General features: G+C 47.7%; 1 protein-coding gene across 2 annotated transcripts in view; it reads right to left on the minus strand.

Moving 5' to 3' along the window:
• Positions 1-1,204: 1,204 nt before the first annotated feature.
• The window catches only part of EVA1C (eva-1 homolog C), a 69,019-nt gene continuing 46,140 nt past the window's right edge, over positions 1,205-24,083 (minus strand). For both annotated transcript variants that reach the window (XM_082723919.1, XM_082723920.1), the window contains 4 exons: positions 15,911-16,054; positions 7,836-7,916; positions 6,387-6,476; positions 1,205-1,776 (listed from right to left, as the gene is read on the minus strand). In XM_082723919.1, the coding sequence (XP_082580045.1) occupies positions 1,400-1,776; positions 6,387-6,476; positions 7,836-7,916; positions 15,911-16,054 (692 nt within the window). In that variant the 3' untranslated portion in view covers positions 1,205-1,399. The remainder of the gene's footprint in view (positions 1,777-6,386; positions 6,477-7,835; positions 7,917-15,910; positions 16,055-24,083) is intronic.

The following is a 24,083-nucleotide window of genomic DNA, read 5'->3' on the forward strand; positions in this document are numbered from 1 at the left end:
GAGGAGTGACACCTTAGGGTAGGGGCTTTTATTTTCAGGAGCTGAAACAGTTTGGATCTAGAATCTGTGGTTGCACAGCATGGTGAATATGCTGTATGTCACTGGGCGGTACACTTCGAGATGGTTAGTTTTACTTTATGGGAATTTCAACTCTGCTATATGCTTAATGTTTGTATTCTCCCAATCCCGTATGTCAAACCCTAATGCCTAATGGGATGGTGCTTAGAGCTGGGGCCTTCGGGAGAAATAAGAGAAGGCAAAGAGTTCGTTCACAGCGGACATCTGAGATGGATATAACACCATCATTTTTATGCTCTGAGTCTGACTGGGACAAAGAAGAAAAAAATCTTATTCCACTCCACAGCTATAAGCCTCCTGTCCACCAGGGGGAGCTGTCCAAAGGACCCCCTCACCAGTCTTCCCATTAGGAATCGGTTTCCTTACCTTTTTTCCCCCTTTTCCCCTGATGTGGTTTGAAAGGAAAATAACTCCATTGGATCAAAGGATTGCTGGGTGATCTGGTTGATCACTTTTACCACTAGAAGCTCTGCAGCTTTAAATTCTAAATCAGGAGTTGGCAAACTTTTTCTCTAAAGGGCAAGAGAGTATTTTAGGCCTTGTGGACCACACATTATTTACAAAATCAGGCAAATGCCTGCTCCCCATTTTTGTGAGCCAAGAAAGGTTTTTATATTTTGAAGTGATGGATGAAAAACAAAGAATAATATGCGACACATGAAAATGAAATTCAAATTCAAAATTCCAGTGTCTATGAATAAAGCTTTATTGAAACACAGCTCCATTCATTCACGATGGATTAGCTGTGGATGGCAACCTGTGAGCTGCAGTGGCAGAGTCGAGCAGTCATGGCATGAACCACAATGCCTAAAATATTATCTTGCCCCTAAAGAAAAACTTTGCTGACCCCTGTTCTAAACAAATAATGTGAGTGGTTAAAATCCACCACCAGACTCAGGCCTGCTGTCCTGTATGTCAGTCCACTTTTTTTTATGGGTGTAGGGGACCTCCTTTGTACTCATCTGTAAAATGGGGATGACAGCGCTATCTCATGAAGCTGTTGTGGGGATTAAATGACTTAATACAAGAAAAAGCAGCTAGAGCAGCCTGTGGCATTTTAAGCACTCAGTAGATGTGCTCTGTATGTTAATGTATAAAGATGAATGTAAATAAATACAGAAAACAAAGACTTCCCTCCTATTTTATTTTGAAATGTGCTGTAAACTGTTTGATATGTCCCTTTAATGGCTTCTGGCTTCACCAGTATTGGATGACACGACAAATACTCCTTCATAGAAGGTACAAGTGAAACAGAACTGGAGGGGCATTTTGGATCCTTCCTTCTTCAGAAAGTGTGGTCACATGAAGACGCATCTCTTTCTCAGTAGAACTGGCCCATGTTTCTTGGGAGTGAAGTGTCCAAACCACTGTTCATCCATATTTCCTGGATGATTTGTTCCCTGCGCTCAATCCTTTCTGCCAGCTCTGCAGCCTCTATGGAACTGTAGACAGGATATGAAGTCCTACAGAACCCAGACCGTTCTCCTGGAAAATCAGAGTCAGAGGAGTCCTCCTCCCCGTCCTCATCCTCACTGTCTTCCTCAGCCTTGTCACTTTCTGGCACCAGATGCTCCCTCGCCAGCTGCAGCTCCCTGAAGTCCTTGGTGCAGGACACTTTGACGACCAAGGCGCACAATGTGAGTGCCAGACCAATGCAGATGCTGGACACGAACAGCAGCGCGGCTCTCTCTGGGTGGGCTGTGGGGGAAAGGACAAGTCAGGACCCAGGAAGAGCTGTCAGTCTTCACCAATCCAAAGTCCCACAGAAGCAGATGTCTGCCCAAACTGGCAGCTAAAGCAGAATGCCATTGCCAGGCGGGATCTTGGAGACCATCCTCACCTAACTGATCCTGTGCTCTCCTTGGTTAAGGAAAAAAAAAATTTTTGAGCATATATAGTTAATATAGGTATGCACATGAGAGGACACATAGCAGGGGGACTCAGAAGCTGAGTGCAAACTCTGATCTGCTACTCATTAGCTGTGTGATTTTTGGCAAGTTACATAACCCCTCTGTGCTCCAGTTTCCCCATCTGTAAAATGGGGCTGATAACACCTTCCTGCTATATAGTTAATTCCAGTAACGCTCTTGGAACTTTCGCTGACACATAGTAAATGCTCAATAAAGCTGTTTACTATTGGGAGTAAATTATGAAAAATTAACATATATAAAATATATATATATACATACGAATGTAAGTACTAATAACAGTAGATGTTAACAAAACTTAATTTCTTTAGATTAAAAACTAAATATGAATAAAAGTTCTGGTACATTTTCCAATATCCAAATGATTGTAGGAAAATAATAATATAAATACAAACAATGCTAATTTGTACTACATATTCTTGTCTAAATCTTTAATTGGTTTAATCCTTACATTAACCCTACGTAGAAAGGACTATCACTCTCCCCGTTTTTTAGTTATGTACCCTTGAGGGGTTAAGCATTCCCTCTTTGGGAAACAATAATCCAGCAAACTCCCTCAAAATATAAAACAGGAGCTGGCAGACTTTCTCTGGAAAGGACCAGGTACAGAGTACCTTAGGCTCTGTGGGTCGTACAGTGTGTGTGGCAACTATTCTACTCTGCCTTTTAGCACAAAAGCCTGCAAGAGTCTCTCCGCAATGGCCTAAAGTCTTTAAGGCCCTCTGACCCTCAGATCTCTGGTCTAGAGCCAGCACAAGCTCCAGCTCCAGCTTACCAGGTCCAAATAAGACACCGAGAGGCCGGGGCCAGGGTTCCACCACCTGGGGCCCTGCTGCTGTTGGGTGAGAGCACAAAGGAGACCGGACTCTGGTCCGACAGCACTTACGGATGCAATAATAACTTTCTGAGAGAACCAAAGATTAGAGACCGTGGGAACACAGCAGAATCCACACCTATGTGACAAGGCAGTGCTGATTTCCAGTCATGTTCCCTGACAGGGGATCGTGTAACTCTGACTTTGGAACGTGTTAGTATCCTTCTATTTCAGTGTGGTTTCGTCTGGTCGCCTAGGATTCCTTCCATAGAGAACAATGATGCCTCCACATCTCAGGAGAAGCTCTGCTTCCTGACGTGTGACCCCAGCTACCCCAGTTACCCCAGATACCCTAGCCCCGGACAGACCATAGCAAGCTCTTCCAGAGGGCTGAAGACAGAAGTAGAGGCAAGCGATGTAAATATTTGGGCACCAAAAGCATGCCTGCCAGCAGATGTGGGGCACACACAAGCAGATATCGTTGAAATGCTAGTTAGGTGAAGCGAGAGTCAGCTTCTGAGCAAGGTTGTCTAGATGAGGCTCCTTGGGCACAGTCTACTGGGGCCCAATGGCTAAGCCAGCTAATAAACTGCTTTCTTAAAACCTCCAACACACACACACACACACACACACACACACACACACACCCTTTCTGTTTCTCTAATTTCAGAATTTTTCTATGGGCTTCTTCAAACCCATGATCTAGATTCTAGAATGATCAAGGTGTATACTGTTAGGAGAAGAGTAAAGTCCAAACATGCCTAAAACTATGTCCCAACCTCACTGTTGGGGAAGGGTTCATAGATCGGTTAAATGGCCAAAAAAGAAACCATTCATCAGGGACCCCTGGACATTCTCACGTCCGTTCCACCAATACCGTGCTCCAACATCCCAGGACAAGACCCTGGGTTTTGGTTTCCAGCTGACTTGTGCCCTGTGTGTATAGGACTGTGCCAATGTGTCAAAGCCACTTGCAGCTTGATCTGGGGGAAGGTCCTTTTGGAGTCACCCAATCTACAGAGTATACGGTGGAATTTTCTAGAAGCTGCCCCCCTCACTCGCAGCTCCAGCTGCTCCTACTGGTGACTTTTCCTTCAAACAGGCCTCCTCCCTGTGCCTTTTGGGGATGGATGTGCCTAAACAACCCTCAATAAAACTAAATAAAGGCCACAACATCCTTACATTTCTTTAAAATTGAGGGCCTAGAAATAGCAAATATGAGGTAGTAATAAGGAGCCGGACAGCTTGTGAAACCACATGAAGATTCATCATCTGCTCATTTGTCAGTTACTAACTGAGCGTGTGTCCTGCGCCAGCCTCTCCTGGGCCCTGGGGCATGACAACAAGAGAAAAAACACCTGCTCCTATGATGCTTAAGGTTCAGCAGAGAGACGGGTGCTAATGAATAAATCCCTTGATTTCCGGGAGTAATGAGTGTACAAAATGGCAGACAAGGATGGAAGGGAGTAATTCAGATAACATCCGTCCTTCGCCATCCTGAAGGGCATCCTTCCTGCGCAGAGAAACCAGAGCAGAGGTCTTTTATCTGTTGAATCTGATCATGACTCAGCTGATATCCACGCTGTGGCCTCAGGCAAATGGCTCAGTTCCTCTGAACCTTCACTTCCTTGTGTGCAAGATGGGGGATCAGAGTCCTCTCGTTCAGGGTCTTTGCTATGGACTAAATTGTGTCCCCCCCACCCCCAGACTCATGTGTTGGAGGCTTACCCCAAAATATGTGGTGATAGGACTTAGAAGGAAGTAATTAAGGTTGAATGAGGTCATTAAGGGTGGGGTCTTGATCCAACAGGATCCATGTCTTTATAAGAAGGGATGCCAGAGAACATTCTTTTTCTCTCTCCCTCTTACTCTCCTTTCCTCCCTCCCCTCCTTCCTCCTTCTCTCTTCCTCTCTCTCTCCCTTCCTCCATCAATCTCTCTCTCTTTCTCGTTCTTTCTCCCTCTCATTTGAGAAGGCAACTGTCTCCAAGCCGAGAAGAGAACTCTCACTAGAAACAGACGCTGCTAGTACCTTGACCTTGGACTTCCAGCCTCCAGAACTGTGAGAAAATGAATTTCGGCTGTTGAAGCTACCAGATGCCAGCCTAGTGTCTTGTCATGATGGCCGGAGCTGACCAACCCAGTTGTCGAGAGGAAGTGATGAGGCCCATCATGGCCACGGACCAGCGAGCAAAGTCATCATTGCCTCCAGCTAATCATTATTTCCCTGAAGGATTTTCATGATGCCTGTCCTCCAGGGGGCTCTCCAGGGACTTTGAAAATATGGGGATATTTTCGACAATAGAAATGCTTACATCTCTTAACTCTGACAACTGTGGCACAAGAGCTCTGGGGCCTCCACTGCTGGGGGACCAGGATATGCTTGGGAGCTGGGCAGAGCCCTGTTAGAAAGAGCAGTGGGATTGGGAGATGCAGAGCCTGGCAGAGAGAGAGCAGGTATGGGGGAACCAGAAGAACAGAATATTAACAATAGTTATGTTTAAGCTTTGAGACTACGGGCGAGTCCTATTTCTTGGTTCTTTCCTCTGTTTTCCACTTCAAGCACATTCTACGTCTATATGTAAGGGGGGGAAAGACCTCATACATATTATTAAGAAGAGCCAGACGTGGAAGTGGGAGGGTGGTTTGGAGACAGAAGATTCTTAGAGGAAACTAAGAAGCACACAACAAACATTCAGGAGGACGATGGATGCAGCAAGACGATGGAACACGAGGGACCCGTGCAGGATCCCAAGACTGTTCTCTGTATCTCGTGTGTTGGGTTGTTTTCTTCCAGCTTTATTTTCGTCTGAGGAAGGCTTACTTGAAAGAGCCCAGCCCCGGCAGGCCTTGAAGAGTAACGCCGTAATGCCGTATATTAATACGAATTTTACCAAAGGCCTCAGAGATCTGGGGCTTCCTGAACAGTCAGGGGGCACTGCTGATACTTGCAGAGTCTATATTTCAAAATACGGTCAACATAAGGTGAGCAGACGGGGGTGATGAGAGACGACAGGCACCATCCCCTCCCTGATGAGAGTTTCTGCTCTGCCAGGTAGGGAGGGCTGAGTCCCACTGATCCTCGAGGGGAAGATTATCAGGGAGAACTTGGCAACTGTGAGAAGTAACACGGGGTGACTCAGGAAGGGACTCTGCCTTCACAGGGCTTGACCTGTTTTCTTTGCTAGGTGATCCTTTAACTCCATTTTTTTCCAGCCAAGAGTGGGATTCACTAATCCTCTGCCCTTCCCAGATTTTAGAGCTGGGGAATGCGCATTCCTCGGGTCCCTGCTTTTCAAAGATGGTAAATACTCATGGAGCCCAACTCCTGAAAGCGTGACTTTATCTGTTCACCTCCTCCCCACATGGTCCTCTTGTGGGTAGTCCGGATGGCCCTGCACCTGAGGTCAAGCCTCTGTGTATCCAAATCATAGCAAGACTGCAGGTGCTGAGCCAAACTTAAAGTCATTTTTCTTCAAGCTGAGTGTTGTAACTAAATGTTGCATCTGTTAGTGAGACCTCCGTAAAGCCGTTAGCATTCTAGGAAGCTTCGATTCATTGACCTACCTCTAATGTAAGCAAATGCTGCCAGAGAGTTGCTAACAATAATGCCGTCTTTCCTCAGAACCCTCGGTTTGCTTGGGTCAAAGTTTATACCTGTTTCATAAAAAATTCAAAACCGATTAATCATAGCTGTTCACAGTATGCCTTCTGCTCCCAACCCAGGACTGCTATAATAAATAAAAAGTCATAGAAATCAAATAAGTGGGCCTCTGACTGAATTATAGAAGACCAAGCCAGGAGGAGCATTTACTAAATAGTCTGAAAATATTAAGTGATAAGAGGCATTTAGAAATTCTAAAATGTGCTGGTTCAAACTTCAGGAGCCACTCATCCACTCCAGTCCAGAAGGGGACAATGGATTTTCCCATTCGTCCTGCCTCTGGGAGGCTTAATAATGGCTTATCTAATCACAGAGCTGCTGTCTGCACTGTTGACTATAGATAAGAAGGGAGGGAGGTTATGGAGGGAGATTGTGTGGGGCTACTTTTTTTTGGAAATGCCAGCAAAATGCAGGGCAGGTCTGGTTTCAGATGCCTGGTTACATTGTTGTGATAGAGCTTAGGGTGCTCGTGATGTGCAGCCTCAGAGCTTTGGGGACCCTACGGGATGTCAGACAGGTCGAAGGAAGGGTGGCACTGAGCTCTCGGGTCTCCGCTGCCGGGGGACCAGGACACAATGGGGTCCGGGGGAGCCCTGTTAGAAAGAGCAGTGGGGTTGGAAGATGCAGAGCCTGGCAGAGAGAGAGAGCAGGTATGGGGGAACTAGAAGAACAGAACATTAACAATACTTATGTTTAAGCTTTGAGTCTAGGGGCAAGTTCTTTTTCTTGCTACTTTCCTGTTTTCCACGTCAGGCATACTTTACCTTTATACTTAGAAGCAAAAGACCTCGCAAATGTAATAAAAGTAATGCAAAACAAACTTTGAACACACCAAGTATAATATTTTAGATGTTCTACAGAAACTTTGCAGTTTCCATCAGAAGCCCCAAGAATCTGATTCCATTTTAGACTTGATAAGAAAATGAAAGTGTTCATCCCCCTCCTGCTCACAACAGCCCAGTGAAAACCCAAGGGCAGAGGGGGCATGTGTTGGAAACCCTCAGGTCCAGCTTGGTTCCTGGTTCGGGTCATCTTTCCAACAAGCTCATCATAGAATCCAGGAACCCCAAATTTGTTTCGGAGCCGATCTCTTTTTTTTAAGTGATATTTCACTTGCGAAATAAGAGGGGAATGGAAGGAAGATTTAATCCACTTATAATTTGTAAAACAAAACAAGATATTGGCCACCATTTGCAGTCCATTGAGACAATGTTGCCATTGTCAGAGCTGGGAACTCCAGCTTATCTCCTGACATACCCTTTCATTCCAACCAGTGTGCAACCGACTATGGTCACATGGGGCTGTTTACCTTTACTTAAAGAGAAATGCTGGTAGTAAGCCATAAAAATTACCATGTTCACCATCTTTCTGCTTCAAAGAAGGTTTTACGTTAGCGACGGCTGGATCAATCGCTGAGAGTATGTTCTTGGGAACTAAAAACCAGAAAATAAATATTTTAAAAACTTTGTACACTTAATATAATTTTTTAACTGCCATGTGGATAAGTTACCAAAAAAAAAAAAAATCCATTTTTAAATCAATACATAAATTACTCACTCTACTTGTCAGAGACACTCACACACCTATACCAATGGTACCAATGTGACCATCAAATGTCCCAGAAAGGTAAATTTTGGAGAACAAGTAAACAAGCTATGGTGTATATACCCAAGAGAATAGTTAGCCATAACAAAAACCAAAGTCCTAACATCTGCTACAACCTGGGTGGGCCTCAAAAACCTGGTGACCAGCCGAAGGAGCCAGACACAATAGACGACACATGGTATGATCCCATTAATAGGAAATATCCAGAACAGGTGAATGCACAGAGATAGAAAGTAAGTTCTATTACCTTACCTTACCAAGGATCAGGGGTGGAGATGGGGACTGACTGCAAACGGGTGTCAGGGAACTTTGGGGATCATGGACGTGTTTTAAAATTGGAGCACGGTGATTGTCGTGTGGCTAGCTCTGTAAATTTACTAGAACTCCTTGAATCGTTTTTGCTTAAAATGGGTGAATCTTAGGGACGCCTGGGTGGCTCAGATGGTTAAGCATCTGTCTGCCTTTGGCTCAGGTCTTGATCCCAGTCCTGGGATCAAGTCCCATGTTGGGCTCCCTGCTGAGTGGGAAGCTTGATATTAAAAAAAAAGGGGGGGGTGATTCTTAGAGCATGGAAATCACAGCTCAATAACACTGATAATTTGGGGGACACCTGGATGGCACAGTTGGTGGAGTCCTGACTCTTGGTATGGGCTCAGGTTATGATCTCAGGGTCACGAGATCGAGCCCCCATCGGGGTCGGAGCTTGGGATTCATTCCCCCTCTGGTCTTTCCCCTCACTCATGATCTCTTTCTCTCTCTCTAAAAAAAAAAAAAAAAAAAAATTAAAAACAACACTGTAGCTCTGAACATGAACTTCCCTTCCATGTAGTGAAGCAGAATGTCTGCAATGGACTCAGAATCCACCACAGACCTCTTTGCCTGGTTCCAACTCTGCTTTTCACCTACCGCTCTGAGTCCTTGCCTCCTTAATGAGCCTGAAGGGGAATTCTAAGACTGCGCGCAAGAACGAAAGAATGCGGCTCTAAGTATTTTAAGGGAAGGAGGAACACGAGAGGAGAGCAGTATAACAGACTGTGTTGGAAGGCGGTCAGAGATTCTGCAGAACTAACTCTCAGAATAAACCATCCCATCTCAAGACGCCCCAGGGAGAGCGGACAGGATGGTAGCGCGCAGAGGACCAAGCAAGGCCAGGAGAAGGGAGAGGAAACCAAATATTTTTGCTGCAGAATATTGCTTATTTTTGTTTGTTCTTTGGCTCAGCTGGTATCTGGGAGAAGTGGCAACAGGAAACAGAAGGGAGCCAACATAAACTGTGCAAGTTCAACTGCACTGATTTTTTTTTTTTTTTTAAAGAGCTGGTAAGACATCTTCCACAGCAAGAACACCTCATTTTCTTTCTCAAAGTGTTCAACTAAATTCCTTTAGGGATGTCCCAGGACCGACAACCAGAGAGCATTCTTCAATTGTGCTTTTTCTGTGTGCAGGACACCCTGGCGCCTTGGTGCCCATTGGCAGTGAGAGTCACATCCAGGGCTGTAAGGTGATGATGACAGGAGGCAGTGGAGGCTGTCCAAGCACCCTGAGGAGGGCCCCTCGGCTGATGGCGGGCACACCGTTGATTCTGGGAGCGGAGGAGTGCCCCAGATTGCTGAACCGTGTTGCAACAAAATGCTTTCTGATGAAACAGCCTCTTGGTCATGCTGCACCCTGAGAATTTTGCCCCTGATTCCTTGGCAGGAGTAAGTCCTCCCTACCAGGAGTGGCATGTCTTGGACATCTGTCTCTTGGCTTGTTGTCAAGACACAGCCTTAGACAGGGGGGCTCACTGCAAATGCTAGAGGTTTTACGGTTCGGGAAGGAATAAGAGCTCAGACAGGAAGGACAGTCTAGACGAGCTTTGCGGAACTACCAGGCCCTTATAAGACATTAAACTGCCGTGTGTGAGACAGGCTCACCATCAGGAAACTTGCCCATTTCCTACATGAAAATGGCCCTGCTAGTGGGAGACTCTTTAGGAACTTGAAAATAACAGGTGTCGATGCACCTGTCGGATTCTTGCGTGTCCTTGTTTCAAGAATGAAGATGGCGTGGGGTGTGACTTACGTACGGCTGCCCTTCAAACCCGCCTCTCTCCATTTTAGATACATCGTAAAAACACCAGCACTCCATTCTTCATGGAGCTCTTAATACATCGGACCCTGGGCTCACGTTTAAACAGTGCGTCTTGTGCAGGGTCCCCGGTGCCCCATGAAGCTGTGTATCATTCCCATTCCTGCAGATGGGACAACTGAGCCTCCGAGATGACCATCCCCCTCGGAAGGGGTAGCCTCTCAATGCCTGGTCTTGTGCACAGGTGCCCTTGATCTTTCCCTGATGCTGTGCTGTCCGGGGACACTCAGCCTCTGGAAGCCGGATAAAGGATTATAAAGATGGCAAAAACGATTTCCGCCTGGACAATCCCTGTGAGTCTGTTTAGGGAAAACCACAGAACACAATTCGCTAATTTTGGGCAGGGTACCCACTTCGACTTCTTTTCTTCCCCCCCTGAATAAATCTTCTGTGTCAAGGTTGGGTCAGGGCAGACTTTAAGAAAGAAGTCTCCAGAAGTCGAACTTAGGGCTCAAAAAGATTCTGTGTGTCAGAGACAAACACGGTATCTCTACTTAACTTGCCCTCCTGCTCAGTAGGAGCCCAGACTGCATCAGCGCCGGTAAGTCCAGGCACACCCCTCTCTTGCTGTCCCCAAACCCTGCATCACCTCCTCCTCCCACCCCTAATTCTAGCATTTCCTATCCCTCCTGTCCCCCAATCGTGGTACCTCCCTTCCCTCCTGCCCCCAATCCTAATAACCCCCCTTCCCCACTGCCCCCTAATCCTGGCACCTACTCCCCTTGCCCCTAATCTTGGTGCCACCATCCTGGCACCCGCCTGCCTGCCCCAGCTTCTGGGAGGAGCTGTGAGGGCCCCAGGCGGAGGTCCACACGTCTCTCTTGCCTCTCAGGCATTATCGGGGTGGGAATGCTGGCTGTGCCTCTGTCCTGGTGACCCTTGAGTGCTAGCGGCTACGGACACGGAGACCAGTCCTCCCTGCACATGTGAGGGGGACAGTGGCTGAGTTTTCCAGGTCTGGCTTCTCCTATGAGGAGGAAAATCTGAAATCCAGCATGATCAAGAAGTGAGGCTAAGGGTTAAACTCGGAGGGAACACAGAGAGGGACCTCATTAGCAATGCACTAATGCATACCGGAGGAAAGCTTCCCAGCCCCATCAAAGGGCTCTGGGCCGAGTGGTCTGACATTAGCCAGATGTGCTGCCTACAGTTCCAAGAGCAGAAGGCCCGCAGCCTGAAACATACCCCAGGGCTCCACAGAGAGGTGAAATTCTCTGCCCAGCCTAAACCCCACAGGGAAGAGAGCCAGGATTAAACGAAGCTCTATAAAATAGGGAGGAGTGTTCTTTTTAAAATGCAAATTGATTATGTCCCCTGAGACAGCTTGCCAGGGGCTCCCCGCCCTTGGGTAAAAGCCTAGCCTAAACTCCCATCTCCTGGAAAGACCTACGTTCACTGGAGAGAGTAGGTCTCTCCAGTCCTACTGCGGTGCTCACCTCGTCCCTTTGCCTGTGCTGTTCCTTCTGCCTGCCTTCCCTCCCCCCACCTTCAGTTTCCTGACTCCTACACAACTGGTCTCACTTGCTTCGAATGCCACCTCCCCCAGGAAGCCCTCCTGGTCCCTCAAGTCTCCGAGCAGAGATCATACTGCTCACTCTCATTTCCCTATCCCCTGGCAAGGGGTGCAGTCAGGGTTCCTAAGGGTGAGGCATCTCTGCCCCACTGCCTGGGTCATGTTGGAGATGGGTGGCCTGTGTTTCTATAGAAATGAGGGTCCAGGGCTTGATGTTCAGTACTTGTCCCTAATGCCCCTCTTCCCTCCCCTCCATGGAGTGGGGTGTCCTGACCCCTGTGTGGGCACAGCAAGGTCTCTGGGTGGAAGAGCAAATCCGGGTCAGACGCTGCAGTAGGAAGCAGAGTATTAGAACAGACGTCTCTGGGGTGATCTTTCCTGAGCCTCTTATGTAAGAGCATCTTGACTTGGGGATTTGGCCGGGTCCCTCCTTAGGAAGCCATCTCTATAATCACATCACATGGTCTCTGCCCAGGGCTGATCAAGGGAGGAGGGCTACCTGACCCCAGCCGGGCCAATTAAGTATCTTTTTTGTTAGAAATTTGGAATTAAGATTTCAGACTGCAGGTCTCCATAATCGTTGGAAACAGGACATAAAAATCACTGAGGCTGTGGGAGTGACCATGTGCCATCCAATAGGCTCACGGGGAGGCTGGGTGCGGGAGGAGAAAGATCGAGAGTAAGAGAGAGAGAAGGGAGCAGAAGTACCAGGAGAAGCAGAGAAGAGGGATGCCAGAGGTTTACCACGACCTTGGAGCTTCAGGCTGAAGCCTTGCTTCTGTGCCCTGGCTCCCATGGCCTGACCCTACCCCCCTCCACCTCCTTTTGGCTTAAATTAGCTCACACTGGCTCTTACACTCACATCCCAAGAGTGCTAACTAAGACTGATTTGCTTAGAAACGAATTATTGACAACCTCGGACTTCATATCAACTTCCACATCGGTTGGGAGACATTTTTTAAAAATGTAAAACCCTGCATTCCCATTTGGTGACCTATAAAATATTCAGACATTACAAATCATTTTTTAATGATTCAGGTTGCAGAGTAAAGAGCCATCTGGCAGGGGGTGGAGGAGAGTATATATATATTTTTAAAGATTTTATCTATTTATTTGACAGACCGAGATCACAAGTAGGCAGAGAGGCAGGCAGAGAGAGAGGAGGAAGCAGGCTCTCCGTGGAGCAGAGAGCCCGATGCGGGGCTTGATCCCAGGACCGTGGGATCATGGCCTGAGCCAAAAGCAGAGGCTTTAACCCACTGAGCCACCCAGGCGCCCCTAAGGGGGAGAGTATATTTTTAAAATGCCAACCACTTAGAAGGTGATTAGAAAGCATCTATGGGGGCTGGGGGTGGGGGCGGATAGGCACAAACTTGCCTCACAGTCCCAGGCACCCACCCCCTCTTTGGAATAAGTCCTGGGGGCCACACTGTTGGACAAAGGGGCGTTGTCCTAGGGGGATGGGAGAACGCTGTCATGCCCCATTTCCTCCAGAGCCCCACACCCAAAACCAAGTTGCAAGCCCTCTTCCTGACCTCAGCCTTCAGTCCTCAACTGACACTTCCCGGTGCTTCCGTCTGCCATCCTCAACCTCACCCGGACCCCTCCACTGACCCTCCCACTCTCCCTTCTTCCCGAAGCCCCTCCTAGCTGCAGCTCGGATTCCTCTATCCACCACTGTGATCACTCAGCTGGGGGCACCCCGACGCTCCCCCTTCCTTCTCATTGACCAGTGAGCCTCGAGGACCCCTCAAGCAGCTGGCCGCACTGGGAAGAACCACACCAGCAGGCGGACCGGTGTCCCCGAGAACTCTGGCAGTAGCCTCCGCCCCCCGCAGCCCTTCCTTTATACCTTCTCTTGTCTTCTCAAACCCCCTTCCCTTCCCCGTCCTCGGGGCTGAGGACCTCATCTCGTGCCAGAGAAGACAGGCCCCGAGACTGAACAGCAAGGCCCCCACCTACTCCCAGAGCCTCCCGTCCCGCTGCGACAAGGGAAACACCCTTCCCCCCCCCCGTCCCACTGCCCCCAGTCTTTCCCCCAGGCAGGTGTCCTCAGCGTCTCCTGCATCTTCCCGCTTTCCAAACCTTTCTCAAATCCATCTGGTTTTTTTTTTTTTTTTTAAGATTTTATTTATTTATCAAATCCATCCGGTTGTTACTCGCTCTTGTTCCAGCTGGCGCCCACCCCCAGCCCACTCCAGCCCACTCCCCACCCCACGCCCCACAGACTGGTCTCTTAAAAGTCCAGTCATCACGGCGGTCTGACTCCCCCACGGCGAGCCCTCCACTGGCACCTTCCCCCAGGACCCCACAGGACCGGGTCCTGGCTGCTCCTGGGCGATTTCACGCCACCTTGACCTCACCAGCTCCGCGCACCCCCCCCCTCCACTTGGGACTTGGCATGGGCTGCCCGGATTTACCTCCTCATTTTTTAAGTGGCCCTCTCTAGCCCTCAACTGATAATGCCAAGGACAAGAACCATACCCCCCCCCTTTTTTTTAAACTACCCAATTCTTGGCACCAGGTGCCACGGACGCTGAGCACATGCCCTCAGTGCACTGAATGAATGGACGTGGGAGAAGCAGCTTGAACCGGAGCAGGACCTCGAGGCCCCAAGAGCCCACTTTCTCTCCACTAAGAAAAGCCTCCACCCTGGGAGCTGTGAGCTCCTCCTTGAAGGCACAGCAGGAAATTCACCTCGTTTGCAGGCTACCCTCCTTCAACACTCAGCTGGAGAGGCCAGACGCTCCTAGACCTGCAGGGTGCTCTGTGTGGCTTCTTGGAGGAACCCCAGAGCTGCTCCGGCATGGGAGCGGGAATACAAGCTGAGAGGGAAAGTCACATCACATTCCCTGCGGTCCACATGTGGCTGCTGTTAGCGAGGAAATGCATTCATGCCGCCACCTTATTGTACCAATGACGGCTTTGACACCGCAGAGGACATGTTTGGCTCAGCATATAAAAGGCTGGGGAATGCACTGAAATATTATTAGATCACAAAAAGGATGATTAGATCACAGCATGGATGAACCTTGCAAACATGCTAGGTAAAGAGGCGCCAATCACGAAAAACTAAACGAAACAATAAAGAAAACCCTTACATCCTGCATGATGCCATTTATATGAGAGGTACAAGAGGCAAATCCATCAAGACAGAAAGTAGATCGGTGGTGGCCTGGGGTGGGGCAGCGGGGGTGCGTTGGGGGGTGACAGTTAAGGGGGCAGAGTTTCTTTGGGGGATAATGAGAATGTTCATAAGTTAATTGTGGCGATGGTTGCATGATTCTGTGAACAAAATTAAATCCCGAGAATAAACTAAAATTCTAAAACCACTGATTCGTGTGCCTTAGGAGGAGAACCAGATGACCTGTGAATTATATCTCATTCAAGCTGTTACACAAAGAACAAGGTGGGGAGATCTGGCGGGAGAAGGGGTTTCCAGGAGCACACACATCGGGTTTTGCAGATACGGTTCTCTTCGCCCTCCCTTGGCTCCCATGATCATTTCAAAACGAACGGTCCCCGTGTCAGGCTGACAAACCAGAAACCCGCCCTACCCTCCGAGAATCAGTACTGCCCTTTCACTTTCAGGCAGCTCTGTAAAATTGGACTCTAATGGACCAGGCGTTGCATTTTCTTGTTTGAAGATGCTGGGAAAACCAAGTCTGCTGTCATGTAACACTTTTAATTGTTTTCGGGTGAGCATTTGATCTGTTGACTCACCGCAGTGGGTATGCAGATAATATGGCTGTTGGCGGCATAGAGAGTTAGTCATTTAGAGCCTAAAACCAAGACTGCAGGGGTAAGCAAGAGCCAAACAATACTTCTGCGAGCTTGCGTCATATACCCATAAATTTCAGAGCCTCCTAAGCACCCAGATTAAAATCACTCTTCTCCCATGTGCTTGCACTTTCTGTCCTCTTCCCATTTGTGGCCGATCTGATCTCTGAAAGTGCTTTCAAAACAAACTGTGACCAAAGAACTTGTATTGCTTATTTAATGTGAACATCCTAGACAGGAATAAAGGATGAAAAAAAAGTACTCTGGAATATCTGGGGTGACAACACTGTTTCAGGAGTAACATTGTTTGGTTTGTTGCATGAAAACGCCTTTTCCCACGATCACCACCTCCCAAAGACGTGGGTCTTAGAGCAGGTTAGGGGGGGTGTATATTCTTACCACAGGCATAGGTGACAGTGAGGTATTTTTTCACTCTTGGCGGACAGGGGCTCCCGAAATGGTGATCGTTGACCATGATTTTGCATCTCTGCTTCCCGTAGCACCTCCTAGATAATACTTGCAAAGCCCAGTAAGACAGGCAGTCTGAAAGGCAGGGAACACCAACAAGAATTTCAAGTTGCATCCGTATCTGGCTAACCACGGGGCTTCTGCTATTTTCTGTTAAGGAAATACACTGAGCTGGATTTCAAGTTCATGGACATAGTTTCTCGGAAAATTTTCTGTCTCATTAATGTCCCCGGGATGCTTTGCCATATAAGTCATATGGGTTAAGTCCTCTATAGGCAGAGCGGGCTTCTGGACAGGTGCTAGCAGGGCCGTGAGCTTGCTGTGACGCTCTGGTCTTACTGTCTTGAAATTCTTACATATTTTGGAGCAAGGGGTCCTACATTTTCATTTTGTACCAATCCCTGCAAATAATGTAACTGGCCTTGTAAATATGTAAAACACTGAATGAAGACTATTTCTTTTATGCCCCTTACCATGCCTTGAAATACTTCATTTGCTTTTTTTTTTTTTTTTTTTAGAATGAGTGGGCAGGGAAATGGTAAGAAGGAGAGGAAGAGAGAGAGTCTCTCTTTTTCTTTTTTAAGATTTTTTTTTTTAATTTATTAGAGAAAGAGCATGAGACAGAGCATGAGTAAGGGGAGGAGCCAAGGGAGAGGGAGAAACAGATTTCCCGCTGAGCCAGGAGCCTGATGCGGGGCTTGATCCTCGGGCCCTGGGATCATGACCTGAGTTCAGAAGCAGACGCTTAACTGACTGAGCCACCCAGGTGCCCTGAGGAAGAGAGAGAATCTTAAGCAGGATCCCCACTCAGAGCAGAGCTAGATATGGGGCTTGATTTCAAGACGCTGAGATCGTGACCTGAAATCAAGAGTCAGACCCTTAACCAACTGAGCCCCCCCGGCACCCCTATTTGTCTACTTTGAGAAGGCGTCTCCCCTGCGTGAACACAAGCTCCGAGAGGACAGCGACTCTTTCTGTCTGGTTTGTCATCAATGCCCACATCCCGGCCCAGTGTAGAAACCCAGTAAATAACTGAAGAATAGATGAATGAAATGAACTAAATAAATACGAGGATAGATTCTTCAGCACCTGGCACAACGCCAACACAATTATTCAATATGAATTTCACACGTACAGAGGTGAGGTGCAGAGGCGCTAAGTGCTGTAAAAGAAACAAGTCCGAAGAAGTCTACCTTGCTTTCACAGAGTGTGCTGGAGCTGCAGACAAAGCCCACACGTGGGACCTGATGTCCAGCCACGTGAAACAGGGCGTGAGTGTCGCCAGTGCAAAGCGAGGACGGGGGTGCTAGGGTCCTGTCGAGAGAGAGGAGTGTGGACCTTCACGGTGATGACGGGCTCGCTGGGGTTAGAGAGACTTGGTCACGGGAGAAGGTGTGTAACTGGGTAGAAACGAGCAAGACAGAAAGGCATAAACACCAAAGTAGCGTCACTTAAGGGGAGTCCAGGGGGCTGACCGTGAGCTGGAATAGTGGTATGTGGACGGGGAAGCCACAGAGAATGAGCAGGGAAAAGGAACCTGGAGAGAGATTGAGTTTGCCTGTGAACGCTTAGCCAAAGGCAGACTTTATTCTGCTAGTGACACGCAGCCTAGAGAAATGGCCTCGTGCTCTTGCCCTTTAGGGACAGTGTATGGGAAGCCCTGGGAGCAGAAGGGAACCAAACTCAGCTTGGAAGCAATTTTAATAATACATATGGGGTGGGGTGCCAGGGGGCTCAGTTGGTTGAGTTTCTGACTCTTGGTTTTTGGCTCTGGTCGTGATCTCAGAGTCCTAAGACTGAGCCCAGTGTGGGGCTCATTGCTCAGCGGGGAGTCTGCGGGAGATTTTCTCTCTCCTTCTCCCTCTGCCTCTCCCCCACCAAATAAATAAATAGATAAATAAAATCTTTAAAAAATAATACACAAGGGGAGGAATTTAGAACTTGGAGAGCAGAGAACAGAGGAGAGAATTTTAGAGTCCTTACAAAGTTCCGTTCACTTACAACAACAGCTAACATGACAGGCTGTTCTCAACACTTGCCTGTCAACTGATGGGGTGTCCCCAAAGCTTTGCTGGGACACAGGTTGTTCATCATATATGTAATATGTTACAATAAGTTATATATAATAGTTTGCTTATATGATATATAAATCAGGGAAATACAGATTAAGACCATGATGAAAATAATATTTTGCATTTTATAGATCAGCAAAACTTAAGACTGACTATCCCAAGTGTTGAAGATTAAGAAGACTGACTATCCCAAGTGTTGAAGAAGACACAGATCAATGGAAACTCTTGAGCACAGCTGGGAGAGTGTAAACTGTGGAGCATACACCGGCATCTTTTAAGTTGACACATTTCACATCTTGGGACTCAGCCGTTTCATTTCCAAAAGTCTATAGGGTCCCCTAGCCTTTCCCTAAACCCTTCAGAATTCACAGTCAAGAGATCCGAGAATGGGATGTACGATTTCTGCATTGGGAAGAGGTAACGGTCTGAATTATGAAATTTTTCTTAGAAGTCTGATGTAACTATTGTTTATTCTGTTACAAAGGAAATATGTGTTTGTAGTTCAAAACTCAAAAATCACAGATAAGCCAAAACTAGAAAAATAAAAATGCCTATAAATCCGGGAAAAAACAAAACAAAACAAAACAAAACTATCAATCTTTAAGGAACCTCCTTCCACCACTTTTCTGTGTGGGAAGGTCCTTCCCCCTCAGTGGTGTCATATACTTATCACTTTGTAGGCTATTTTTTCCCATTTAGTATATCTGCAAAATTTTAACATGAACATAATTTTAAAGAATTGCATAGTTTTTCATTGTATGAATGTGCCAGCTCTATTTACAATACCCAATGCAATCTTTGTTCAGATAATTTCCGGTTTTGAACATTAGAAGCAGTTCGGTGTGGGGCACCTGGGTGACTCAGTCAGTTAGGCATCCGACTCTTGATTTTGGCTTGTATCCTGATCTCAGGGTCCTGAAGTGGAGCCCACGCTCAGTGGGGAGTCCATTGGAGGGTCTCTCCTTCTGCCTCTCCCGCGCCCAAACTCGTGCTCTCTTTCTCTCAAATAAATAAATAGAAACAGTTCTTTGTGGAACATCCTTAGAGCTAAATATTTGCACATGAGCACGATAGTTTCCACAGGAATTCCTGGAAGTACATTGCTTTGTCAAAGACTGCTTAAAATATTAAGGCTTTTGATACACACCGCCCAACTGTTACCCAGAAAATTTCTGATTCATACTCCCGGCAGAATTGTATGACTGCCCTAGAAAACTTATATTTTCTTAGGATGTGTGCCTGACCATATTCTTTCAGGCTAACGGAGGAAGGAAAAAGAAACCCTTTTCATCTATAAGCCCACAACCCTCTTTGACCCAGGAGGTCTTTCGGCGAGCGTGATTTAGAGAGGTGTGCTTCTGCACTCTTAGAGTTCGCTGGAAGCAAAAGAGTTTATCTTGGTCAGAGTGAAACCCACAGTGTGTTTTCAGGAAGAGGCCCAAGGTAATTCAGGTCTGACTTAGGTCTGACCATATCCTTGTTGACACTGAGCTCTGGGCTGTTTCCAGGACTTTCTTCGCAAGTGATTATCTCCCTCTCAGGCTGATTTTATTTGCACCCTCTCTTCCTGGCAAATCATCCTCCGCCCCCAACCCATCTGATAACATGATATTCCACCCTTTAATTTTTTTTTTAAGCTATTGTTCAACACTGAAACTGAAGTTAATTAATCTTTACAACGTCTGTTTATTTGGATAATTAGGCTGCTCTTGGCAGCACGGGTCCCCTGGCACCTTAATCTTTGGCTGGAAAGTCGAGGTCCACCCACACTTGGCCTTGGGATGGCCTTAGCCCAGACCTTGAGGCCCACTGGGTGGTTTCTAAGGAAACAGCAGGATCCCTGGAGCCCACCCAGAAAACGTAACTGCAGCGGGAAATGACACGTCACAATGGACGCCCAGCCAGGAGACCTTTCCGAAGTTCATGCCCAGGTCTGTGGGAAGGCTCACCCTGCCCTGTGTTAAGATGTAGTTTCACTGGTGTTCATATGGGACCAACAGCGATCAGTCACTTTCACACACTCCTTTCCCTTCCACTTGACAAGACATAGATTCTGATAGAACCGACCTGCTGGAAGCTCTTTCAGGCATGTCTTTGAAGGGTCAGCACCCTCAAGACAAGACTGCAGATATAGCTTTGTTTGAATTCATGTGGCCAAAAGATACCACTTTTTTGAAGATGGCTTCACAGCTAGCTTAGTCATCGGTCTTTCATGTCTTCCCCTTTATTTCATAGTTCAGGGTTATTGCAAAGTATTAGTTTCCTACAGCTGCTGTAACAAGTACCACCCCTTGGGAGCTTAAACAGCAGAAGTGTATTTCCATTCCGTTCTGGAAGCCAGAAGCCTGAGATGACAGTAGGGTTGTACCTTCTGAGGCCTCTCTCCTTGGCTTGCAGATGGCAAGACCATGTGTCCTCACATGGTCTTCCTCTGTGTATGTCTGTGTCCTAACCTCCTCTTCTTATAAGGACACAAGTTATATTGGATTAGCACCCATCGGACCTTAATCTGATTTAAACACCTCTTTAAAGACCCTCTCCTCAAATGCAGTTGCATTTTGGGGTTTAGGACTTTAGCTTATAAAATTTAGGGACACAGAACTCAGCCCCTAACAGCCTTCAAGATGATCCTTAGTCATCACCAGCTTCTGGAACTCATAGCCCTTGTGTACCCTCCTCCCACAGTGAATCAGAGCCAGTCCACGTGACCCCATCTCCGCCAACAATACCGACTCAGTCTGCCATATAAGAGACCCACCTTGGAAGCTCCACCTTCAGGTGACTGTCACCCCAGCCAGTGTCCCATCTGAGACCTCGCCAGAACACGTGCGACCCTAAGTCATAAACACCACCCAAACCACCCCAGAATTCCTGCTTCGTAGAAACTGTAAGGGAATAAATATTTGTTTATATTTTAAGCTATTAAATTTCAGGGTATATTGCCACAGCAACAGAAAACAAGTGCATATTTTCACACTTAAAAGTGAGTTTCTGGCATACAAAGAGTTCCTCAAAATGTGGGTGAACTTCGAGCATACGTTGAGAGGACCTTGAGGAAAGTGTTAATGAGAGTCGAAGGCCTTGAGGAGAAAGAAGCCCAGCGTTGGTTAGCTTTGCACCCAGCGGCCAAGTGCATCTCAGAGTAGAACTTCCAACTTCAAAGTAAATGAGCGCAAGTATGCTGGATATTTCCCTCAGGCCCCCCGATGCCCCCCAGCTATTGGATTTGGAGTTGGGCAGTGCCGTCCTTCACGCCACTGTGCCATGCAAATAGAATTTTCTGAAGGAAAAGGCTGGGAAGCACAGTCCAAGGTCATCGTGTAGCATGTAGCTAATGCCTCACCATGGCCTTGCCTGCCTGGTGCATTCCAGACAGGACCAGCTTAGGGCACTGTGCACAGAATGGAGGCTCTGCTCGCCCTCCTTCAGGTGGGGTCTCAGAGCCTTTGCTGCAGACCAGAATGAGGCCCCTTATATCTTTTGGGATGTCTGGCATGAGCTCGGGTCCCACTAGGGTAGGTACCATCAGTCAGGCCAAGGGCAGCCCTGAAGCAGCTCATGGGATCGTGATGATGTCACACATGACAGTCGGGTTATGTGCAGATGCCCTGACCCCCACCAGGGATGTCCTCCTCCCCGCTGCCATGAAGCCCCTTCCTCTTGATCCCATCCGACGGGGTACAAAGCACACAGAATCAAAAAAGCAACAAACCAGCCTATAACAAAACCAAACTGTAAGTCCAGGAAAAAATATATTGTGGGGTGGAAGACGAGCAGCAGGAAAAAGCATGTCAAGGATTAACATCTTTCCTCTGTCATGTTAAAATTTATGAAAAAAAATAATAATAAGGGTCCCACCAGTGGGGAAAAAAAAAAAGGACAAAGGCTAGAGAGATAGTGGGAGCGAGTGTAAATACAAGAGCCACAAAAACATGGGAAATGTTCAAAGCCATTCATAGACAAAGAAAGGCAAATAAGAAGACTGTTTTACATCTATTAAATTGGAACCACAAAGAAAAATCATACATGCCTCTACCAGAGTTGCAAGGAAACCCAGGAGTGTACGTCGCTGTTTACACACATGAATTGGAACAAGAAGTTTTTGGAAAGAAGTCTGGGGATACACTTAAAGAATTGTAAACATGCCCACACCCTCTTTCAGTATAAAACTTCTGGGAATTTATCCCAAGGAAACAACCCGGAGGAAAGAAAATGCTACGAGCACAAGTTCATCATACACCACTTAGCATATTTGAAGATCAGAAGCTGTAAAATACGCCAGCCACTGAGGTATGGTTAATTACGTGCTATGCTACATCCCTTCAACAAGATATGAAGAAATGACTGGCATTGTTGGCATTTGGTTGGACATGTGGGAGACCACCCAGGGTATAAAGTTACATTTCAAATGTATGAATCAAATGGATGTATGAATCAAATGTATCAATTGAATCAAATGTATCTTAGAATACATTTGAGTTAGAATTGCCATTATGTAAAAACAGTCCTACGCTCAGACATCAGGACTTGGAGGAGACCCTGAGAAGGCAAAAGCTCCTCATTTGATGGGTAACATTTATGGCTGCACTGTCTTCTTATGTCCCTTAAATGTCCTTAGGGCTCTGGTGCAGGACACTAACAGGGATCCCACGAGTCACCTTTAGGAAAGAACTGGAAATGACCTCTCCGTATTTGGGAACAAAAGCCCAGCTCAGCAGTGCTTCCTGACCTCGCTGGGGCCCAGCCGGCTCTCACCACGCGTGTTGCCAGGGAGGCGTGGAGGCTGGAGAATTCTCGGTTCCACCAGACGGCGGCTTATCCCCGAGGAAAGGTACACCCATCACCTTCCAGAGGCCGCGGTGAGGCCTGACCACCCGGCCCTAGATGGTCATCCCAGCTCATGTCAGGTCCCAGGGTTGAGAATGAATTTTTCTCTTCTTCAAAGCGAACGTGGCCAAGCCATAGTAACTTAGTAACTGGCAGCCCAGGGACCGGATGTGGCCCGGAGGCATGTTTTGTTTGGCTCACGCAGTGTTTTAAAAGTTGGAACATTTCACATTAAAAGAAAAAAAAAAAAAAAAAAAAAGAGTCCGGATTTCCAGCATCTCATGTGGGGTTGGAAGCCATGACGACACCAGGTCGGCACCTGTGGGAGCCTGTGTGGACACTTCCCTTAGGAGCGGCTCTGATTCATTCACGCACGTCAGGGTTCACGTGGACACCCACTCTGGGCCAGGCACAGCTCGGGATGCTGGGAATTCTGCGGGGAGCAGACAGACACCGTCTCTACGAGCGCTTGCCCTCCCCTGGGGAAAGAGCCCCGAGGCAGGTAAGTGATGGTTTCCGTGATATGAAGACACTCCAACAGGGGGTGCCGCTTGGCACTGCAGAGACAAGGTCCCACGCTGTCAGGGAGCCCCGGGAACCCCGTCTGAGAAGGACGCCTGACTTGATTCCTGCATGGTGGGGTGAGAACATTCCAGGCCAAGGGAAGAGCTTGTGCAAAGACCCCAGGCTATGAGTGAGTGTGCAGTGCCCCATCCAAGGGAGGACACACCCACAGGTGGGAGAACGGGTGGATTCTAATTACGGCGCGCAGGTGCTGTGATCTGACTTATTTTAATAATCTCTCTCTGGCTGCTAAGTGAGGAAGGGACTGAGGGAGGGAATCGGGGAGAAGGGAGGCTGAGCAGCCAGTCTGGTGTGGGTGGTCCAGGTTAGAGATGCCCAGAGCTGCCGGTGAGAGGTGCTCAGTGCGGGCGAGTCAGCAGGAGGCGGCTGGGCAAAGGGCGGGTAATGGTAAAGTGTTCACAGGAGAGGGATGAAAGGGGGCTCGGGGGGCAGAACACGCTCAGCACAGGTTGAAACCTTATGGAGAGTCTCCCTGGGGCCGAGGAAGGAATGAGTTTTCAACACTCGGCGAGATGGGGAGATGCGTCCGCACGGGCAGCCGGTGGTCTGTACGCACACGTGCAAGGGTCTGGCCTTGATGTTGACCTGGAAGGCGGGCACAGTCCAGGCCTCCGCGTGAG

This window comes from Mustela nivalis, assembly GCF_964662115.1.
Source record: "Mustela nivalis genome assembly, chromosome: 1".
In the NCBI taxonomy this organism is placed as follows: Eukaryota; Metazoa; Chordata; class Mammalia; order Carnivora; family Mustelidae; genus Mustela; species Mustela nivalis.